General features: G+C 35.6%; 3 protein-coding genes and 1 long non-coding RNA gene across 6 annotated transcripts; 2 read left to right on the plus strand and 2 right to left on the minus strand.

Moving 5' to 3' along the window:
- Positions 1-4,682: 4,682 nt before the first annotated feature.
- LOC135426060 (uncharacterized) lies at positions 4,683-9,197 on the minus strand. The gene is made up of 6 exons (XM_064679034.1): positions 8,989-9,197; positions 8,664-8,930; positions 7,476-8,589; positions 7,314-7,412; positions 7,135-7,245; positions 4,683-7,062 (listed from the first exon to the last, which is right to left on the minus strand). Exons 1-6 carry the CDS (start codon positions 9,162-9,164, stop codon positions 5,146-5,148), a joined length of 3,684 nt encoding a protein of 1,227 aa, XP_064535104.1. The 5' UTR covers positions 9,165-9,197; the 3' UTR covers positions 4,683-5,145.
- A 6,844-nt stretch (positions 9,198-16,041) lies between these two features.
- Positions 16,042-18,294, plus strand: LOC135426063 (serine/threonine-protein kinase haspin homolog). The gene is made up of 6 exons (XM_064679038.1): positions 16,042-16,206; positions 16,272-16,564; positions 16,624-17,291; positions 17,356-17,559; positions 17,624-17,919; positions 17,993-18,294. The coding sequence occupies exons 1-6, from the start codon at positions 16,142-16,144 to the stop codon at positions 18,195-18,197; spliced, it is 1,731 nt and encodes a 576-aa protein (XP_064535108.1). The 5' UTR covers positions 16,042-16,141; the 3' UTR covers positions 18,198-18,294.
- A 35-nt stretch (positions 18,295-18,329) lies between these two features.
- On the minus strand, positions 18,330-23,606 carry LOC135426065 (uncharacterized). Of its 2 annotated transcripts, none has more exons than XR_010435834.1 (2): positions 23,420-23,606; positions 18,330-18,472 (listed from the first exon to the last, which is right to left on the minus strand). It is a non-coding gene; the product is annotated as an uncharacterized LOC135426065 (long non-coding RNA). The 2 variants fall into 2 exon arrangements; XR_010435833.1 differs by lacking the exon at positions 23,420-23,606 and adding an exon at positions 19,028-19,217.
- LOC135426064 (uncharacterized) lies at positions 18,516-21,344 on the plus strand. Of its 2 annotated transcripts, none has more exons than XM_064679039.1 (7): positions 18,516-18,532; positions 18,927-19,014; positions 20,187-20,401; positions 20,458-20,569; positions 20,625-20,780; positions 20,844-21,017; positions 21,089-21,344. In XM_064679039.1, the coding sequence occupies exons 3-7, from the start codon at positions 20,195-20,197 to the stop codon at positions 21,253-21,255; spliced, it is 816 nt and encodes a 271-aa protein (XP_064535109.1). In that variant the 5' UTR covers positions 18,516-18,532; positions 18,927-19,014; positions 20,187-20,194; the 3' UTR covers positions 21,256-21,344. The 2 variants fall into 2 exon arrangements, with proteins under 2 accessions (XP_064535109.1, XP_064535110.1); XM_064679040.1 differs by having other exon boundaries at positions 20,844-21,022; positions 21,089-21,231.
- Positions 23,607-23,618: the final 12 nt, after the last annotated feature.

A 23,618-nucleotide genomic window follows, 5' to 3' on the forward strand; every position in this document is an offset into this window, starting at 1 on the left:
TTTGTGTGATCTTGATCTGTATTATTTTATCTGTATTTATTGAACGAGCAGCTACATGTCAAATACGTTGTTTATAGTTTAAAAACTTAACAATGATTTGAAAACGTATCGAATTGTTAATTAATGGGTTCAGGGTATATTTTATCAAATTGCTTAACCGTGAACACAAATGTACAGAAATGTATTTTTGTCGCTCAATATATCTTATGATAAACAAAAGTTTATGAATTCCCCTCTAAGTTAAAGTTTAATTTTCTTTTCATGAACGCTTTTAAATATTTAAAAAACAATTGATTGAACTAAAAAAAGAAAAACAAAGATTGCCAAACAGCTTCCAAATTAGAAATTTGACCAAAAAATTCATGCGAATTGTCCATAGTACAGTAACCGAGAGTATTGTCACTTAAACGGCAGTGATATTTTTTTGGGAATCAAGGCAACAACAGCTGGGTCACACATCGAAAGCGCTTCGATTGCTACAGCCAAGGATGTAGACAGACTTTCCACAACAATCGGAACCCCCACATTAATAAAAAGAAGAACGACAAAAGACTATAAGGGTCAAAGTAATTGGAAGCATCCTCGTTTACATAACCTAAGTAAATATGTATATATGCACATATCATCATGTACATTTATGTGCAGTATAATTCGCTGTTAATTGTCGGAAATGTCTCAACAGCAAATCAAAAAATGCAGTTAGATGAAATATTTTGATGTATGCTACAATTCAGTGGAGACACATCCGAGCCCCCATAACGATGTGTATTAGATCAGGTCGACGGGCTGAGTCTATCTATATACACATTTACGTTTTGTCTAGAAACGTAAATTTGAAAGGTATGTCCTAATATATCATCTATATCATATATCATATTTATATTATCATTTCACTTTGTAAATTATTTATTTACTTGATAGGTATAAGAAGCTGTGCCAATGTATCCATGTCTGCCCATCTCTGTATATGCCAACTAGTCTCTCGGCTTATTGCCATCGTCATGAAACTTTGCATAGGTTTAAACGTCTTTATCATATTGCCGCCATAGAAGTGATCGGTCACGCTACGCACAAGAGGCACTAGTCGGGAGTTCCTGAACACAGGATACCCTGAACCCTTTGCTACTTTAGCTTTAGAAGAATTAAAAATGAAATAAAAATAAGTTGCCTCTATTGGACTGGATACCCGTCACTGACTGAACTACTTGCCACCACCTCAACTCGACTGTACCAACAGCTCGCTCTCTACATATATACAGATATGCTTTCTTCTGCCCGTTACATACATATATATACGGTTCAGGTTTGTGCTGCAAGCTGCGCAGATGTGCCGTTGTCGATGCATGGTCAAATTATTGCCAACCCTGCATTGGGTCGTTGTGCCCTGCATCTTCCTAGCATCCACTTGTTACTTATTGCCCCAGGAACTAGGTTTACTAGGTTTAAAAAAAGGAGACAGCTGGGCATGTCCATCCTTTTAGAATTATCCAGACAGTGCATATGTACTGCATCATGCCCTAGACCTTTGTGGTCATATCTTATTTTGCTATGGAATGTGGAGTCGTGCAGACCTTTAGTTAATATTTTATGATGTCACTTTATCCTACAGTTGATACGTATTGAAATCTATGTCTTTGGATTTGAGGGGACTTTTTATTGCCGCCAAAGAATGTTCTCGGCTCAACTTTCCTTATATTGACATTGCTTAGATTTCTCAGGTCTCACAGCAAAGCCGGGTTGTTAATCCTGAACATGGTAATCGGTTGTGGATAGGCTAAATTATTCTACGCCAACGACAAATTCCGGGCATCTACAGTTACGAGTAGAATTTCCAAACTCGCTGACTTGCTTCATGTAATTCCTATGTTGGGCTTAGAAAATAAGTTTGATGCCGATCGCAAAGAACTTAAAACTCCACCCGCAGTTGCGAGTGGAATTTCCAAAATCCATAAAACACGTATTTATTTAATTTTTATGAAAGCCTTTGAAAATAAGTTTGAAGTGGATCGGACAGAACTTAAAACTTCTCCTTTATAACCTTCCACCCGCTTTTGTCTTCCAAGAGGGGCGGATTTTGCGAAAAGCGTAAATACACGTCTCAAATTAATTTTCACAAGATTTTTGAAAATGGCACAAGACAAGAAAAATGTAAATTTGTCGCCCTACACAAAACACGGATAAAGTCACGTCCACTGCGAGGCGATCAAAAGCAAACATATAGACATCCCAATTTGTATACCATATACTTAATGAAAATATTCAATACTTTCCAATTTTCAAATATATAGATAAAAAACTTTGAGACACATTCTCCACAATATTTACATATCGGGCCTTTCATGAAGATCTGACAACAAACATAGGAGTTATTCAACATTGCCTTGCAACTACATTTTATAATAACTGAGGGGTACAGGGGATTCTGTAGTCGAGCACACTCGTCTACATCGTTTTTACTTAATATAAATATGATAAAACAAATCTGAGTTAAAGTGGGATTTCTCCATGTAATTCCCAAATTAAAAACAATATTACTTTACCTGACATATCGAATTCCGAGTTCCAATTAGTTTCTGTGTTTATGAATTAGCCATTTTGTTTTTACCTTCGCAACTATGCCGAACATTTCTGGTTTTAATCATGGCACCACGTCCTTTTAACTGGCTGCTAAAGGCCCTCCTTTTACCATAATGATCACGCAAAGGGGTTAATTAAAATCGCAGCATATACGCACTGCACAAAATATGCAACAATGCAATCACAATTATAATTATATTTGTAGAACTAAAAAAAAACAGAGGCATACATACATATGTATGCATGTGCTAAATTATACAGAAATTCTTGACAAGCTTTGAATTTCAGTTAACCGATCTTGAAGAAGTCTTCCGCAGTATATCTTATAACGCCATTGAATATTAGGCAACATCCTTAAAATCGTGGCTATATTTCCAATTGGAATGTATGTAAGATTTATAATGTTGTAACGTTTATTTAATTAATAATTTCAACTTTACGCTGCTGCAGACCAAAACCGACTACTGGCAACAGATGACTTGTGCATATCGCCAGCTTATCGATATATCGTAATATGTTAATTAACAGGATAGTGTTAACTCCAGCCTTTACATGTATGTGTGTACATATCCATTATATTTTTATTTTGACTTGATCCATACTTGACCTGTGTGTTCCATACTGAATCGTTCTACATGTAAAATTTGGCCCTTAAAACTGGCACCTCAATAAACAAGATTTCGATATCGATTCTTATCGATAGCATGGAAACAGAGAAAGTTTCCGATCATTTGATGAATAAACTAACACTACGCAGGCACTTGGAGGACCATGTAGGTTTTGAGATCGACCAGTTCATACATGCGAGCAGAGGGACATAGATAAATACACTGACCCAAATATATATATATATATATATACTTTTTTTCGTATCGTAATTTGTGTGTATGGCCCACTGTGCAGAAAACAAAATATTACCAAACATAATGCTCTAATATCTAAGTGTGTGTGTGTGTGTGTGTATGTGTCTGTTGTGTTATAAATATTTTTATTTAGAGTCAACGCTCAGATCCCGCATTTATTTACCTTCCCATTGTTTTGGTTTCATATAGAATTTTTATTGTGTAACATGAAACAATTTCATTCGTTTGGTTTCGAATTGCATCTGACAGAGACAATTTTACTGCAGAGTCTGCAGCTGCTGCTACTGCGATAACACAGTACCTCCTTTGTCCTCCCCCTAACTCCGGTGCATTAGCACAACTAATGATGACTGTGGAATTGCATCCAACGCGGTTGTAGCCTTCTACTCGGTCCTTTTGCTTTATTCGCCCCGTCTCCGCCTCTCTTTCCACTCTCCCCACCTCTCTCTCTCTCTCTTTCTTTTTATCTCTACCTCTCTCTCTCTGCGCCCTTTTATATGCTAGCTCTGGACGTTGATGATAGACCATTGCATTAGCGCGGTAGAGCGCAACATAATGTCGTTGTGCACTTTCCACAGCAATTGCTACGGCAGCCATGGCGTTAACGGAGACGGAGATAAAGGCAGGGAGTCTGCAATGGAGCTTATGGTTGAGGCTGTAGCTGCAGCCTAGGCCCGAACATTTCTCGTTCCGTTATGTGGATTTTATAATTACGTGCGCTGAGTGCGATTATTATGATTGTTTCTTAATTCACGGATTTACAATATGTGTGTGGGCGAGAGTGTGCTTCCACACAATAATAATTATATGTGCATGTATGTATGTATACACACATGTATGTGTGTGTGTTTGCTGGGATGGTTAATTTTGAAGTCGCTTCTATTTTATTCTAACTTTATTCCTTCTTTCACTCGACGAATAATATGAAACTCTTTTAAATCCCTCAAAGCTGCGAATATCGCTCTTTGAAGTGTGAGTACACAAATGTGATTATATGTGCATGTGCATTATTCGCGCGTGTTCCAGATTTCAATTCCACTTAAAAATTAAATTCCGAAGCATTTTGACTTTTTTCAAATATTTATCGTTATTTTATTGTTTTATCAGAGTAACGCACAGAAAATGTCGTTTTTCACTTTATTCAGGTAAAAAAAAACATACATACTATTGTCTTAAATGCAATTGCTTAAATTTAATACAGCCCAGCTTATAACAATATTTGGCATAGACTTATAGAAGAAATATTTATGATATAAATAATTAATATATAAATGGTAGACTTAACTTTCAGTACTTACATAAATGTATATACAGGCATTTCTGAAAAATGTTTGTATGCTTAAATTAACTATGCTATGCAGCAAAATGTTCTGTCTTTAGCAACCTTTTTACGTTGTATTTCTAAGAAATCTTGAAGATTTTTTTTCAGCAAGTAAACAATGTGATTCTGATTAGAATCCCAGGCGAGTTTTTTAAAAAAAAAGATAGGGTAATAGCTTGTATAACAATTCTTCAAAAGAACACCAACAAATCCAAATGTTTTTTGTTGAGTTTTGATTTCAAGCTTAAGAGAAGTATAATATTTGTCCCAAATCCTGACAGAGTCAGTCATATATATGTTTACATGTTCTTATTCTTATAATTTAAAAATAACAACTTTTGCGACTTAAAAATTCCGAAGTTTTGTCAATTATCAACATATAATCTATGTTTTTGTAGTTTTGGAACCTGCATCGACTTGATGCATTAAGAGCGGAGACATTATGCTATATCCATCTGGCGTGGTAGGGGAAAAGGAACCATTACTACTGAGAGGCACACTTACCGCACCAGATTCGCCATTTTCTACGAAATCTGATAATTTATCATCGCTAATTGCATTAAATTCTAGCGTATTGCCAGAACCTTTCTTTTGTGGAGCAAAAATGTCCAATTTGGATTCGTGATTTGGTGGTGAAATCTTACGGCAAGTCGGTAAAAGTTCCACTTCGTCGCAATCGGACTCTGGCAAGTGAACCGCCGTCCCGGGAAAGTCATGGGACGGAGTCAGCAGTCGCGGATAGGTAGATATATAATCAATGATCTCCAAGGCTGTGGGACGCTTACTGGCATCCTGGCTCCAACAAGCCTTTAGAAGACCCTCCAACTGTGGCTTGACACCGCTCGGAATTTGCAGAGTATTGCCAGCCTTTACAAAGTCAAGAACCTGATTGTTTGTCAAGTCCTGATAGGGATACGATCCAAATGAAATGACTTCGAAAAGTACAACCCCAAATGACCAAATATCCGAAGCATGCGTAAATATACCCAATGACAGCGTTTCCGGCGGCATCCAGCGCACTGGGAACAGTTTTCGGACACCTTTTCGGTTATAGCAATAATAATCGCTTTCAAAAGTCGGTCTGGCCATGCCAAAGTCGCCTATTTTAACGATTCGCTGAGAATTAACCAAACAATTTCTGCACGCAATATCACGATGCACATATTTTTGCTCGGCAAGATATGCCAAGCCCCGGGCTACGTCCATGGCGTACATGGTCAGCCGTTTTGATGAGATGTCAGATTCATCGGTTATTTTTTCATTAACCATGTTTCTTCTGGCCAAAAGGTAGGTTCTCAAATCGCCATATAGCATGAACTCCATTATCGTATAAATTGGCTCGCTTTGCAAACAGACGCCCAAAAGTTTTATAATATTTTTGTGATTCAATTTCTTCATAGCTTCTGCCTCGGCCAAGAAATCCAATCGGTCCTCGGTGGCGCCCCCAGCCTTGAGCGTCTTTACGGCCACAGCTGTCCAGTCGTCCGAGCCCAGCCGGGCTTCCCCGCCGTAGACCGTGCCGAATGCGCCCTCGCCCAATCGCCGATTGACCACAACGTTCTCCTTTGGCACCTCCCATTTGTCCAAGGTATTGATTTTATTACGCGATGGAGAAATTAAGTCGATGCCGAACATTTTCATTATCTGCGCTGATCGCCGCACTTTGCGGTCATATCGCTGTTTCCAAAAGTAAAACGAAACTAGGGACATCAGCACAATTACCAGCAGGCACATGGAAATGCTGAATATCATCGAGGACACCTCACAATTCACATGCAAAAAACGGGCTAAGCCCGAAAATCGACAATCGTATCTGCCATCTTCTGGCACCTCACCCGGAAACACTCCACTTGGCAAACGTGTTAAATTTCCTCCGCTTATATGCACGTTTGCTCCTCTGCCCTCAACTTTAGGCTTGAAATTGGCAACTTTCACGTAAGTTCGATTTTTCCATTGTAAAATATCCAGATCAATTATACGTGAGCCACCGAATTCGCCTTCTCCGAATCTCACGTTGCCGGACAAACCATCAAAATTGGTCTCCCAAATGCGTTTGGCGAACTGGCTAGCAAATTCCTTAGATCTTAGTTTGTTAATTGCATACGAATCTGTCTGCAATAATTTATGTGCTGCAATAGCATAGGCCCATATCGCATCGTAAACGAATCCAACATAATTCGAAAACTTTGGATACTCGCTCCTATAAGAGCTCAGCCAAGAGCTTATAGAAATTCCCTCCTGCATTTTTGCATTTGGCGCGCCGAAAGGCGTGTGCCTCATACTAAAGTGGCCTTCGATCGCCTAAATTTAATTAATATTTAATTTGAATTTAAATATTATTATCATTTGAAGTCTTTAACAAGAACTACTTACATTTCGCAGCTGCTCGGCCGTGCATCGATTGCTCACTTTATTGCTCCACATTTGAAAGTCCTTCGAAAGCCATGAAGGCAAAAACCAGACATAATTTTCCACCTGGGTCATCTGCGAGGCAGAATATACAAATGGATGATTATTGATTTGAAGAAAAAAGAACGAATAAGAGAACTTACACCCAATTTAATAGCCTCGCACACGGCAACAGCAGCATTGCCGCTTTGAAGCTCGGCTATAATGATCCTCGAGTGAGCTTCTTTTAATTTACCCAAGTGCTGCGAAATATATAGTATATAATTTAATTAACATATTAAATTTGGGTGTGTTTAAGCACGTACCTCTCTCATATCGGCAGCTGTGATATCGCTTTGAACCTTCCGACTAAAAGCCAGCGTGAAATTATGAAGTCTTAGCTTGCTCTCCAGGCGCGACATATACTCCGTGTATTGTTGGCTGTCTTCGGTCAGAGTCGAGACCCGAATCCAGCCGAGTTGTTGCATTATTTCTATATACGCATCAACATATTCGCTATTGGACCCAATGGTGCGAAAGAAGTACGGATACGCATTTCGATCGACAAACGAAGCGCCTTCCGCCGAATACGACATCACCATCATATTCAAATGTTTCGAAATTCCAGCTATGGGCTCCACAGTTTCGCTGCAGGCAGGTCCCAATACGCCCAGCATATTGGGTACATTGTAATAATGTATAAATGCCTTCATCACCATATCCGACTTGCACTGTCCGTCGTTAATCATTATTTCCAGATGAAAGTCTGGCAATATTGTTGTATTTCTGTTGATTGCATCGACTGCTTTTTGCGATGCCCCAATTATATTCAAATGTCCGCGATCCGTGATATTGATTGGGAATATGCCACCAATCGATAAGGTTGTCACCTTTTTGGGCAGTATCCAGTTGCCGTATGTCTTATTATTCTGTCGCAGCCAATTGCAGGCAACATTATCATAAATTACTTCAGTATCCATTGAATTCATTCTCTGAATACTCAAGTCCTTTTGAATGTTCTCGAGGTCCTTGTCTGATATGTAGAATGCCCGAAGCGCATGCATCAATTGTCTATCCGAAGACAAGCTTCGTGCGTAGTATTTGAGAATCGGAGTTAGTTCGTATCGGCAATTGGAGCTTTGCAAGTATTTAAAGTCTTCGCATCTGGGCAATGTTATTTGGGTGAATTTTATTTCGGCGTCAATTATTTCCGACGGTACCCAATGTAAGACTATAAATCTTTTTTGTCCCTGTGGGTAATCTGTCTCATATATTTTGGCCAACTTCGTAATCGTATCTTTGAATTCGAATCCCAGCCAAATAACATTTAGAAAGCTCTCCGTCAAATGATATTCAATAAAATATGAATCATTGCGCCATTCTGCCAAAAGCGTAGCGCATTTGATAATGGCACAGTTCGGATTTATATATTCCTCAACACTATAATTAAGAAATAATATAAAATATTATAATATAATATTAGTCATTAAGTAATTTCAAATTATTTTTCCTACCTTCTATTTCTCAGTAACTGAGTAATTTTTTCATCCAATGTGTAAAGAGAATAATGTTCATTATTTATATCTCTGAAGACCTCGTAATGCAAGCTGCAGTTCTTTGTGTCAGTCGAAATTTGTGATTTGGGCACAAACCAACTAAATCGACCCGGAGTTATAGACGCTCCGGCACTGAAGATGTTGTCGTGCGAATTCTTATATACACTGTAGGGCATCCACACCTCCAAATTGATCATAGCTATATTATGTAACCGTTTGTAGCTCCTAGAACGTCATAAATAAAGGTCATATGTTTACATTATGATATCGAATGTTTTGTTACCTTACATAATCCAATGTGTACAACGGATTATGAGGATCCGATGCATTTGTGTAATGTATGGGAATGATTTGAACATCTTTATAATTGAGAACCTCCGTCAGAAACATATAAAATATGCGCGTCATCACCTGATGCGTCGATCTATTTGTCACCTGAAGACCAATACCAAATCCCATAGCTGTATCAATTGTAAAGCTATCTAAAAACAAGTTCAGCAGAATTATGGTCAGTTTACGCAAAATATAATAGTATTAAGTAACATTTAATTATCTTAATATTTAGTTAGCGCTGAAATGCACTCTAAAACTAAAATTCAAATGCTTATTAATAGTTTTTAAAGCTGACATACTTGTGCTCTGTAAAAGATGTTTAGAAAACAATCGAGAAGGTAAGGTATTTCATCGAAGATTTAATACCCATGTAGACATTTGAAGATATGTAAGAATATTAAAGCTCGAAGTTGAGTTTAATAAAAATATCTTAGAAAACATAATATAGACAGATATATATAGACTCACTTTTCGACAGATAGTTTCTATAGCACCTATATTTTATGTTAGCCCTTTGTTGATAAGAACTTACATTCATGTTGGGTACATAGTGGAACCTATAAATGGCGAGTTTTGAAAAAGAAAAACTTTTCCATACAAGTGCTTAATTTTCGCCCGATCGCTCCTATAGCAGCTATATGATATAATGATAATGATCCAATGTAGATAAGATTTTGTATATATGTAGGGAGCATAGTGAAACGCATAATTGAAAAGTTTGGTCAATATATCTTGAAAAACAAAAACTTTTTCAATAAAAGTACTCAATTTCCGCAGCTATAGGATATAGTGGTCCGATGTTGATAGAATTTTGCATATATATGAGGATCTTATTGAATCTAATAAATGCCGCGTTTGCTCAAGATATTTTGCTAAACAAAATAGTTGTTCATATAGGAACCTACTTTTCGACCGGTCGATTCTATGATTTCACATAATATAGTTGTCCGATCCGGCCGGTTCCGAAATATGTACTGTCTGAAAATTTTGAACATTGACGGCGTAAGCTCTTTAATAATGACTGCTTACTCGAAAGAGAACACATTTATTCTTGTCTACTATCAAGTAAGTTTTTTCAGCGCAATAAATAAATGGTAAATAGAAAGATAAAATAGATTTCCAGCTAAAATTGAATTGTAAACAGACAGAATTTAACATAATTAATATAATATATACAACGCAATTAATATAACATAAACAAAATTTTAAAGAAATGCAGAGTATAAAAAATAAATTACGTCGTTATCAGAAACTCTTGTCTGTGCAATAATTTGTGTGCAATTGCGCGATTGAAGGGGCTTGCGTCAGCAGAAAAATAATTAACTTACACAGCAAATCTGTCTTTGGATTTATTTGCGTGTAATTGATTAATTCATTCACACGCCCAACTATATATAACATCAATACGCCCAGATATATTTCTTCCTTTTGGGAACACAGTATCAAATACCTCGTCTCTTAAGGCTAATCGATGTCAAAACGGACACTGACTTACTATACAAATGATTATACTTATTATATGAACACCAAATTGTAAATATACTTGTACTTACTATTGGTTTCAATACATTTATTGTGTGGTTCGCTCTGACAGGGTTGACACATCATGACAAGAATAACTCCTTGGATGAAGAACAAATGTTTTTGCTTGAAATGCATTTTGAGGCAGCTTTGCAATAATCGTTGTCAGTAAGCAATTTTCACACTGTGGAAGAAAATATTTGATTTATCGATTGTTAGTTATAAAATATCAAAATCATCATAAGAGAAGTAAGATCTTTCAGATCTTCCGACAATTTTAATACTTGTATTTGTTTTCGATTCTTCTCCGATATTCTTGGTAACAAAACAGCCGTACCCTTTGGTACATACGTCTGTATAATTACAACAATCTCGGAAAGTAAGAAAAGCTAGAGACTAAGCTATTTTTTAATAATAATAATAATAATAAATAAGTAGAAGTTCTCTAGTCAGGAGTGCCCGACTAGAAAATACCTCAAGCCTCAAGCCAAAAGCAACTCCAGCTAAAAGCTCACTCACTTACGATTTAGCCAAAACAATGCAAGTTTTTTCCTAATTAATATAATTGATTATAATATAACTATTAATATTAAAAATAAAAAAAATAAAAATAATTTTCAGCTGCTGGAATTAATCTTTTTGTGGCACTAGCCGCAACGTGGTTTGCCAAAATGATCACACTTTTCCTTTAATAACTTTTGTTTTCCGAAGCCCTTCTTTATTAAATTTTCTGGACTAAATCTAAGTGTGCCACAAAATGTTCGTATGTTCATAAAAAATACAACATGCAATTTAAAACTTATTGTATTGGATTTTCTGACAGTTATCGATGAAACGCATTCGTACTGCGCGGGAATTGACAGAAAAGCAGTTATGGCTAGCTCACCTGGAAGATGCTTCTTTCGGCGTGTTACATACCCTTATACCCTTTTTATCTATTTTTAACAAGTACAGGATTCTAAAAAGAAGTCTCACTAGAGACAGTGGGATGCTCCCTAAGTGTGAAAGAGTTGATCAACCTCTTTTATAAAGGAGTACAACTTTGGAAGGAGCCCCGATCTGAACTGGAGAATCAAACACTTTTCCTCCTATCCAAAGTATTTGTCAAAATGATATTTGACTGTTTAGGAAAGCGAAAAAGTCTTAAGTAATTTCTTCGAAAATTTCCATTTCCTAAAGCTATTGAGGGATGCTAAGGTTATCGCGATTCCTGATTTGGTGGAAGCCCCCGGGATTCCACACAAGGGGTCTAGGTAAATTCGAGGGGAGCCTCAAGGGAAGCATAACCTAGATGGAAAGACCGTGGTTCAGATATACTTTGCAATAGAAGTTCTACTGCTAGGACCCTAATTCCCTGAAAATGCTCTTAAATTAAAGTTAAGTTAATTAAATTTGTTAAAATGTTGTATAGACGACAGCTTAATTGTTCGGATTCAAATGACTATATAATCGCTAGTATAAACTTCTGCTACAAGGTCAGTTTTGAAGCTAGTAACCCATTAGTTAAATCTCTGTCAATTTTAAGCAGTTATTGCACAGCGAACAGAGTATTGCGCGGATATTTGCAACGCCTTTAAAGTTCTTTAGCTTTGTCATATCATGTTATTGTTGTGACGAATAGAACTCAGGAAAGTTTTTCGCACTCTAGCAAGCAATATAATTACGTTTATTGCACCCTGAACCCATTGAAAATGGGTAAAAAAACAAATGCAAGAAACATCTCCGATCCCAAATATACTCTTGATCAGAAGGGCGAACTGAGTCCATTTCTGTCTATTTGCCTGTCTGTCTATATGAAGCTAGATATCTAAAATTTGAACTTAATATACAATATGTCACTTAATAAATCCAATTAATGAATAAAGATGTTGAAAATTGGATTTAAGCTTTGCTCTTTAATTAAAGGGTATGCTTGGTATGCTCTAATGAAAATACCTCGCCCCATTGTTCCCCAATATGGGAAAAGAAAACTTCTTCAAATTAGCTATAGATGTTATTTATATACACGCATATGTGTGCCATAAATTTGCACTGAAAATCCCAAAAAAAAAACACGCGGACTATAAGCACTAAAGCTATGCATATAGAAGAAAAGTTGGGGGCCTGGAGCCAAGTGCAAGATATCTCTTGGTCGATCACTCCCGACGAAAGAAATATAGAGTATATTGTTTTCATTATTATTTGTAGCTTTTGACATTTGATTAGGTGTGACCCAAACGAAATGATTCTTTCCGTCGTAACTTCGCTTTACTCGTTAAAAATCCAACAAAATCTTTTTAAACATAATTGATATGGCTCAAAATTGTGTTCGATTCAATTTTATTTATTTTGTAAACAACAAATTCGATCAGCATTATGAAGAAAGTTGTGCTTTTTTCTCCATTAATTAATGCGTCGCTTTTTTAATTATATTCTTTGATGCAATTTTGTGCAATATGCGATCTGAGTTTTTGGTCAAATAAAATAACTTAGAGAGCTTTACAAACTTTTATGTATTTGTTTCACCAAAACGATTATGGTCGGAGCTCGCATAGAGAACGGTCAAGAACTGCAAATAAATTCCATATTTTGGTTCAGTTTCAGCTAATAAACGCCCACAGACGAGTTCTTAAAATAAAGCTGGAAAGAATGCTTATAGCGAAACGTTTTGTCTTTTTATATATTTATATTCAATTTTACACATAAACATCTACATATAATATAAGTATTAACATAATAAAAGCTGTTTTTATTTATTTATTTGAATAGACACTTTTGAAAACAGTTCATGTGACTAAAATTTTGCTATACCGCATTTAATTCATAAAAATATATATATAAATATATATACCTTTTTTTTTTGTTAGCAGTAAATTTAAATATTATAGAAAAATATCGTATCATATCACTTAAAAAAAAAAAAACTTATTAAATGCACCTTATTTCGTTTTATTGCCAGCTGTTTTGTGAAACATCGAAGCACTTATTTTGGGGCCGAAGCTGTTTTACTTTAATGTAAAAAATGCAATAACATTTTTATATTGTTTTTAATTTTGTTGTATTCACTCTTCGTATATGTTTTTAGAAACATTTATTGTATATATACGGAAAGCATTTGACACGGTTCGGTATGTTGCCCGATGAAAGCTCGATATTGTACTGAAACTGAAAATGTAAAACGCAAAATAATAAACGGTCTATGCGAAACAAATTCAAGTTTCATATTCGACTGTCTGTCACCAGTCCAAGTTCATGAAAAACAACAAAAATATACTCCACGTTCTCTTGCTCGGCAATTACAACGAAAAACAAGTAGGTGTGTTCTAGTCGGGAATGCCCGACTAGGAGATATCCTGAATCTTCTCATACCAAAACTAGCCGTAGCTAGCAAACAATTTTTAACCTACATAATGGGCGAAGAGATGTAACTAACATTATTAACATTAAAACAATTTATAGATATATTTTTCATAGACTGGGTCAACCGATCCTAAGGCCCTACCAACATTTGTATTTCTATAGAAAAAAATTGTCTGTGAATCCAAAGAGTGTAACATCCTTCATATTAAGCCAATTCAAACTTATCAAAACTTATCATTTATGTACTTCAAATTTCATGGAGATCGGGAATGAGATCGGGAATGATTCCTTCTGACTGTTGCCAAAACTTTTGAACAAACCTATCATACCCTTTTTAGCCATTTACAATGTGTTCCAGGGTATAAACAGAAATTCAGCTGCGACGGAGAGAAAAATGCCGCTATTACAAATGCTGAAGTATTAAAAGTATCAAATGAATTTATATTTTGCATTTAATAGCAAATGTAAAAAAAGAGCAATGCAAGCAAATTTTGCAAAGATAAACAGATATTACTTAAACTATATTCGCGTGCACTCACATGTGCACTTACCAAATTGAGAGAGAGAAAACCAAAAACATACGAACTCATTTCTGTGGTATATTATAATCTTAACCTCCGTATAAGTATGCCGCTTTTAAAAGGATAAAAATATGTTTATTTGTTTTGTGTAAAGAAGTATCTCAAAAGAAGATTATCTGGATTGCGCTAATATTAAAGATCTTGAAATTTTGAAAATATAATCCCTTCTATAATTCCAACAAGCCTTTTTTTCTTTGTAAGTTATTCCCGAATCTATTTTCGGAAGAATAAAAGAAAGTTTAAATGTTCCTGACGGAAATCTGGAGCTATGTGCTAAGTATCTCCGTCGAGGAATCTTGGTTTCTAATTAGTTGATTTATCTCAATAAAGCAAGCCAAAAGCATGACCTACGCTAAAAATATTATTTTTTTTCTTCAGCTCTTATAGTCGACAACGCTCCCCGAAAATAAATGAACGGATAAAAAGCGCTGGTACCTAGAAGAAATTAAAAATCCGCTTTAAATCTTAACTTTACCTGATTTATGGAGTAGCCAAAAAGCTTAGACTCAAAATTTTTACTTTCTTTGGCCATATGGTAATCTTCAGTCTATCCTAATGACCTCATCAAGCCACGTAGTCTTTACTGACTCAAAAACAATTATTATTTTTTCTAAATAATCTACAAATTGTGTTTTTAAACTTATTAAAAACTGTTAAAAAGGGTATAATTTATTTGTAACAGGCAAAAGGAAGCATCTCCGAGCCCAAAAAGGCATATATATATTCTTGATCAGCTTCAATAGCCGAGTCCATCTAGCCATGTCCGTCTGTCCGCCCGTATGTATGAACCCTAGGTTCTCAGAAACTATAAGAGCGTAGGTTTTCTTAGTGCCCGCTTAGTACGAGTTTGTTTCCGATAATCGATAACTTGCCCCGTTTCCCAGCAATCGATCAAAATCGATATCGAAATCCTCTTTTTATGGGCAAATCTCGTAGGTTTAAGGGCTAGAATAAACAAAATTGACATGTGGCTTCTTGGCATATGGCATATCATACAAGAATCAAATTTGGTGTTGTGGTCCGATCCGGCCGGATCCGACTTACATATGTACTGCCAGCAACAGAAAGACGGCCATATGAAAAGTTGAATGGCAATAGCTTTAAAGTTGACATACTAACTGGCTTAAAAAGGACAGACGCACATATATACAGCTTTATTTTGTTTTTATATGAAATAGTTTTTGATTTTAACTCTGTACATGTCTTAATCAAACTCTGGTTCGCTATTATCTTTACAAATCTCCAACATCTCGTTCCCTTCGGACTTCTGTATGATAAATATTCTTTATAAATAATCGATTAGAAATTGAGTTTTTGTATAAAAAGCATTAAATATAGAAATAATTCGCAAATTTACTTCTTTTCTGAAAGGGTGCAAGGGTCTTCGGCGTGTCTTATTATTTTTTCTTGTCTATGTTTTTTTAAGAGTTCGATAGCTCGCTGGCATGAAACAAACAAATTGCTCGATATATAATATCGCTCTGTTATTACTTAACAGAAGGTCGCAATGTTGCTCTTTCTTGCGTTAGCAGTGCCTCATTTTGCGCTTAGATTCCATTTCGAATGAAACAGTATAGTTTTGTGAACAAACAGGAATTAATTTATTTTATAATAGTAGCATGCATAAGCATTTGACTTTTTCTATAATTAACAAATTATAAAATGGACAATACTCTACCAGACGACGCCTGGATGGACTCTTTCGACAGATTATTAGACCGCAGACCGTATGTCGTACAACGTTGAAGGCATCATTTGTTATGCCACTTAAATTAATATATTTTAATTTTAGGCAACTACGGGAACGCAATATAATTAAGAAGAATGTGCGGGCATCATTTAATATTGACTCTAGCGTTGAGAATTCCAATCCAAACATTTTGAGCGTCACCGAGTGCTCCTGGCAAAAGCCGAAAACAATGGATGCTGCTGATGAGCTAAACATAAAGAAGCGGGGCAACTCCATCTCAACTCCTTGCGCGAAACGCCTGAGCTCAAACTTGTTTCATTGCGCATTATCACCAATTACTGGCATGAAATTAGACGGATTACAAAATGCAGATAATCATAAATTGAGTGGCACCGGTAAAACTACAAGACTCAATTTAAGTGGTAATTTAAATATTTTTAATTGTATCTTGCAGAAAAAGAGCAACCGCGGAGGACCGTAAAGCAAGTTTGCTTTGAAGTGAATACATTAAGTCCTGAAAAGTCCAGTGACTCGATTGTTGAGAATAAACGTTTAAGGTTAATGCTACCCAAAAATGCTTGTAGACAAAGCCGATCTTCACTTGTCCTCCAGCCGGGAAAATGGCGCAAGTCTTTGATCAGCTGGCGACGAACATACTTAAACGAGGTGCCGCCTGGGGTTTTGAGCCCAAAGCAATCGTTTCTACCGAGGGCTGTTACTTCGGAAGGTTTGGGAGCCATTCATATACCCCAACGAAAATCAGTGCACTTTAGCGAAATTTCGGAACCGAACAAAAAAATCAACTACGAAACAGAAGTGTTGAAGTACTGTGGTCAGACCAAGCCGTATAAATTTGGTAGAGCTTATGCAGCTGCCAAAATGAGAGATCCTTGCAAGATTGGCGAAGGAGTTTACGGTGAAGTATTTAGGTATGCACAAAAAAATGGCTCAAAAACTGACATAGTCATGAAGGTGCTTCCGATTGAGGGTACTGCTTTAGTTAATGAGGAAATTCAAAAGACTTTTGAACAAATATTGCCCGAAATTATAATTTCTCAAGAGCTGAGCAAACTACAAACAAACCAAACTAATTCGACTGCAGGATTTGTGGATATTTACAACGTAAGAGCTTAAATATCTATAATATATATCTAATATACACAAATAATTATTTTTTTCATTGCAGGTATGCTTAGTCAAAGGGAAATACCCGAAACATTTATTAAGCCTTTGGGAAGAATATGACGCGGAAAAGGAGTCTGAAAATGACCATCCTAAAATGTTTACTGACAACCAGCTCTTTATAGTTTTGGAGCTTAAGTTTGCGGGCAAAGATATGTCAACATTTACCTTCTTAAATGCCGAGCAGTCGTATTTTTCACTGCAGCAGGTAAGTTAATATTGAAATAGTAGTTAACGTGACTGTTTTGTTTTTTTCGATATGTCAACATTAGATCATATTAACACTAGCTGTCGGAGAAGAAGCCTTCCAGTTCGAGCATAGGGATTTACATTGGGGCAACATACTAATCAAGAAAACAGACAAGAAGCAAATCGATTTTAAGCTTTGTGGAAGGGACTTGTCGGTTGCATCAAAGGGAGTTAAAATAACCATCATTGACTATACATTGTCAAGAATAACTGTTGCCGAATGCTGCCACTATAATGACCTCTCCCAAGATGACGATTTATTTGTGGCTACAGGTGACTACCAATATGACATTTACCGCATGATGCGAGATGAGCTAAAGTGAGTATTACTAAAATGATATAACAAAGTGAACATGAGAAATGAAAAATATTTACTTATTATACTTTTAAAGAAACAATTGGTCATCGTACTCTCCAAAGACCAATGTACAATGGCTATCATATGTTAATGCCAAAATGATCGATGGCGTCAATTACAAAAGTGTCAACACGAAGGCACATAAAACTTATATGCAGAAGCTGAAAGCCTTTAAGAAAATCATCCTGACATTTGACAGTGCTGTTGATTGCGTCCGACACCTGTATAGCTTTAATTAGATCCATTTTAGTTTATTTATTTTTAAATTCTTTAAGACATTTAATTATATTTTGTATATTCTTTATTCATACTGATTTGTTTATAAAGCATTCAAATGAACGAACAAGCTTTTTGTCGGCCAACCTTTGATAAGCACCCCTGCGTTTAAAAGCTATTTTAGAGCTTTCGCTCCCTTTCTCCAAAGCTGCTTTCCCAAGGAATTCAGTTCCTGCCCATGACACTTATTTACAAGTGTAGTGAAAAGTGCAGCATTTTCCACAGGCCGAATTGTTATCTGGTGTAAATAAAGAGAAAATACAAAGAACAATATATACATTTTAAAGATCGCATAAATGTATGTAACAAATACAATTTAAGGATTAAACCTAACAAATATGTGAAAACTAGAATTCAGACGAATAGTTTAAATAAAAAACACAGGAAAACTAAAAAATCGATACTGAATCATAATTTAAAATGTATTATTATGCAAAATGAAGCACATATATGATATATATATATATGCATGTAATATATTTAAATATATATTTATTTATATTAAATATATATTTATTCCATAAATACGCATGCATGTATATATTTTATATTATGTGTATATATGTATATATAAATTATTCATATATGCATGTAAACTTATATATGTATGTATTTAATAACTTTTTGCAAATGATTGTACATCAATGCACCCATTGCATATGTATATACATGATTTTTTTTTACTAGAACAGTGCTAAAGATGAATTGAGGATATCTGCGTAATATGTTCAATTAACGAATAAACCGGAGAGCTGTTCTTTTTCAAACGTACATACAAAGGTAAGTAACTTACATACAAATGTATGCGAATGTATGTATATGAGTGACACAAAGTGCATATGTTTGCATGTGTAACTATTTACATATGTATATGTGTCACCCTTATGTACATATACATATATACACAATTTTAGGGGTTGTTTAAGTTATTCACTTGACCGAAAAATCATTGCAGTGTCTTTATCTATTTATGCATCGATATATTTAATAACATATGTATGCAAATCAATTTGTTTTCATGCATTAATTTAATTTAAATATATATACATATATACATATGTATATAAGTAAACTTTATTTGCAGCAAAAACAAAAAACAATAAATTTTGAATTGAAACCTGTTGAAATGTTGCCATGGTGATACATTGTATACATTTTGATGTGCATGCATGTGTTGCTTTGTTTTTCTTTTTCTTAAATTGAATCCTGAACAACTTCTGTTTCTTGTCCGATTTTTATTAAATTTTAAGCGTATAAGAAATATGTGTATATACCAAATCTCAGGACATCAGTTTTGAGCAGTGAAATTTTCTCAATATGTGTATACTATAAAATAGTTTTAGAGTCTGCTTAAAAGGAAGAGTCTCAAAACTCTCGAAAGAATATGATGATTATCTCGTTTTGAGTATGGTATAGGAGAATATAAAGTTGGCTTATGTTAAATGAAATTGTTATTTTAAGAAATGTAAAAATTGTTATATTCTAGGATCCCCAATAGCTCGTTTTATAGACGTCTAAAACAGGGTTTACCAATCAAACCTACAGACGACGCTTCGGTATTAACCCTTAACCAAACCATCTCACATTTTCGTTGGGCTTGTATAATTGGCCTAAACTTATTTTTTTGGGCTATATCCCTAGAAGTATAGTTTATTTCGGGGAAGCAACCTGTTTAGACTACAGCCAGGCCCAACTGACAACAATTCATCCAGCTCGACTGGCAAACTGATAGACATGGCCTGATCGGCCTGACTGTTGATGCTGACTAAAAATATCTAGATCTTGGGGTCAAAGGTGGTTCCATATACCTGTGAAATATCTCTGTATAAATATACTATACTTTTTCCATACGCATATCACGAACCCTGGCACTGGTTACGGGCACAATTTCTTGTTATTTTCTACTACGTTTACTTATTATTATTCAATTATTCTGCTTTCTTATATGAAAGGTTAAAAAATGCATTCGGTGGGTATACACTCCGCCATGGCGATTAAGCGGCAACGCAAACGTCGTGATGAGCAGAAGAGAGCCAAGGAGCGGCGGTATAGCACCCAAAGCTCGGAGAGCGGAGAAACTTTTCATTCGCCGAGCGGATCTGTGAGACGTAAATATAACCATCCCCATCATACGGTCAAAGCCGGGCCAGGAATGTTGGATACCCAGGTTAATATAAATTTATAGGTCACGTTACCAAGTGAATGCTGAGATTTCTCTTTTAGGTCGTATCAAGTATCGGAATGCTGCACATTGGCATTGTATTTATTGTTTTTGGAGTTTTCTTATGTGGCGCTGGCATTATTCCAGATGAGGCCATGTCCTGGAACGTATTTAGTAAGCTCACTCCCAGAATGTTAACCTTAATAGGTATATATTAAAATTATGATAGGCTCCAGTTCTGCTTGGTGGAATGAGGTCACATGCACGGGCCTTTTTTCCTTCGGCTTAGGCTTATTCCTGTTGATTCTAAACTGTGTAATAAGCCGAAAAGAGGAAGAGGATCTGGAAGACTATGTGCAACGGCAGCTAACAAGATCGCGTTCAGGTAAAATATGCACCCACCTTGCAATAAATCATGCAAATTTAATACAATCTACATCATTTAAAGGACATCGACTGGAGCGCGATGTAGAAACTGGAGTATTAACTACACGACATGCGCGAAAAGCTGTCGCCTTGCAGAAAAACGGACGGAATGGCTCGGCCTCACCAACAGATGTCGCGGTCGTACATTGTAGCTCTACGGAAAATATATCTAATGGTCAGATAGTAGGGCGTAATGGTAATGTAAATTTTCGAAATATTCATTTTAATTATTTTTTAGCATAAGAACTAATTTAAGAAGTTTCTCAGGTCTAAATAATTCCGGCGATATACTGCTCGAGAAAATTGTGGAGGAGGACACACCGTACTTGAATGATCACAGTACGGCAATTTCGCCAATTGAAATAGAAAATGATACCAAACAACTTCTAAGAAGGGAATCAATAACAGATGCAATCAATATAACGCGCATATAAAATTTAGACACATACAAAAGCTATTTTTTCGAATTATTAATGTTACTGTTTAAACAATCTATTTAAAATTTCCAATAGCTCTAAGTATATATATTATGTAATCTTTTTAACTATTTTTTTAATATGACAACTACATTTAAATATTTAAATTATATTCAAGATATATACACATATAATGTATTTATTAAAATTAAATGTCAACAAAAAATTATTAAAAAAAAATACTTCTATTAATCCGAGCAAATACGCCAGGATTATAGATAAATTTACAATCTCGATTAATGTACATAAAAATGTGTAAACATTCGACTTACTGCTTTTATACCTATGTATCAATATTATGTAGTGTAAGCTATCAATAATGACTTTCTTACTTTCTTAAACTATTATATATATATATATATGTATAACTTAGACACATTTATATGTAAGTAATATTAAGTGAACTCAGACTTACACCCAAGTATTGTTTATCTTTTTTACCACTTCAATGCAAACTGCGATTATAATCATAAAATGCGTTTTTCGCCTGCTACAAACTGAACTAAAATGTATCCAAGCATAAAGGAGATATGCTTATGATAATTTTTCCACCTTTTGGCATTTATAATTATTATGATTTTTGATATTTTTCGCATTCATTTGTGATTTATATACAAAGACTTTCTGTTGGGGAACATTTGTATTATTCAAGAGGACTGTCTACAGAGTTATTGATTAAAGCTTCACAAATTAATTTGTATGCATGAGTCATTTATAATTTAAACTAGGGCTGTTACAATATATTATCTCACATTTTTATATTATCTATATAATGATTGGGCTTTTTCCAAAATGATCAGTAATATATTTTTTTGAAATTCTGAACCAGCAAAATGCACAACAAAAGAAACAAGACTATTTAAAGTAAACATTCTTTTATCTGTATATACATATGTATTTTTAGGTTTAGATATACCAACAAATTTACATCTAAGCCTAATTTTTATTGCTTTAAAACGAGAACAAAATAAATTATTAAAAAACTAACATGCCAATTTTGTTAAGAAAGTATTTAGAACTAAGCCAATTGTACAGGAATCTCACAGAAACCTCATATTACAAAAGAGAAGTCTTTCACCAACTAACTTTTGCGTTTCCTCCCGTCCTCTGAGAAGTTCAATCAACACCGCCGCCAGACAATACCCAAGGCTGGAAAGAAATATCAATAGGCATACTAAGATCGAGCTCTGTAGCCGCAAGCTGAAGATCGCCTCCGCAGAGCCTTAGCGCCCACAACCCAACAACGACCTGGCAAGCCGCCGATAAAACGAACTGACGCAAAGTCTCTGATTAGCTGCATCGGGAGCAACAAGTGCCATGGGCATGATGAGCATGTCTTCCTAACAATACGAGGAGTTCTCTTTGTGCAGGACCATTTCACTTTCCGCAAGTCTCGACTGGTGTCGCACGTTACACGTCTGCCCCCCTCGGTCGGTTTTTTGCAGCACGTTGCATCGGAATTCGCGCGAACAGCAGTCGCGCCCAGAAGCTGCTTCAATTGACGATAGTTTCCGATGGAGTTATCAAGCCGTTTCATTATTCACCGAGTCGACTGGCAGAGGACGAATCCAGCGCTGTAAAGAAGCAGGTCGATCAATGGGTCGAGCAAGGAATCGTGCGCAATTCGTCTTCAAATGCAACCAAGCATACGATTTTTCGGCCAGATTATTGAGGAAGGGCGAAGCTGGCCGTAGCTGTGTCTGCAAAAGGGTTCACTCTCATAATCCCATTTTGAACACACGCGGGATGCTGACAGTAAAATACATAGACAATACTGCATTTCCAGCATTTATCAGCATCCCAACGACTGCCTCCAAGCGTAAGTGTTGGACCCGCTTATGTGAGGAAGACCCATCACGCAACGTTTGCGTTGAAGTCAGTACATGTATATTTATCTATATAGTATGTATACTTATTCTTCATCAGCTTCAACAGCCGTGTCGATCGAATCAAAGTAATCTAATCAAACAATATATGAGTCAGATTCGGCATTATAGGGCTACTACCATATTTTTGCTTTAGGAACTAATCGGTTAGCACTTTAGATCTTGCAAACAATTATTAGTATTAAGTTTTCATTGATTAAATTTAAATTTTCTTCATATTTGGCATAACATATTACGTGTTCCAATTCAGCGTTCCGCCAATATATATATATACGATTTGTCTTTAGTGTACTGCATGCTTATCGAACTTAGCATACCGGAAAAATATTTTTTTATATTATATGAAAGCAGACCTAAAATATTTGTTTAATTAATTTTTTAACAATTTATTTATATTTATTTCTTGATTAACCGATAGTTTTCTCACAGCAAGAA

This window comes from Drosophila montana, unplaced genomic scaffold, assembly GCF_035044405.1.
Source record: "Drosophila montana isolate Dmon_TW-CO22-7 unplaced genomic scaffold, ASM3504440v1 contig_1963_1, whole genome shotgun sequence".
Classification (NCBI taxonomy): Eukaryota; Metazoa; Arthropoda; class Insecta; order Diptera; family Drosophilidae; genus Drosophila; species Drosophila montana.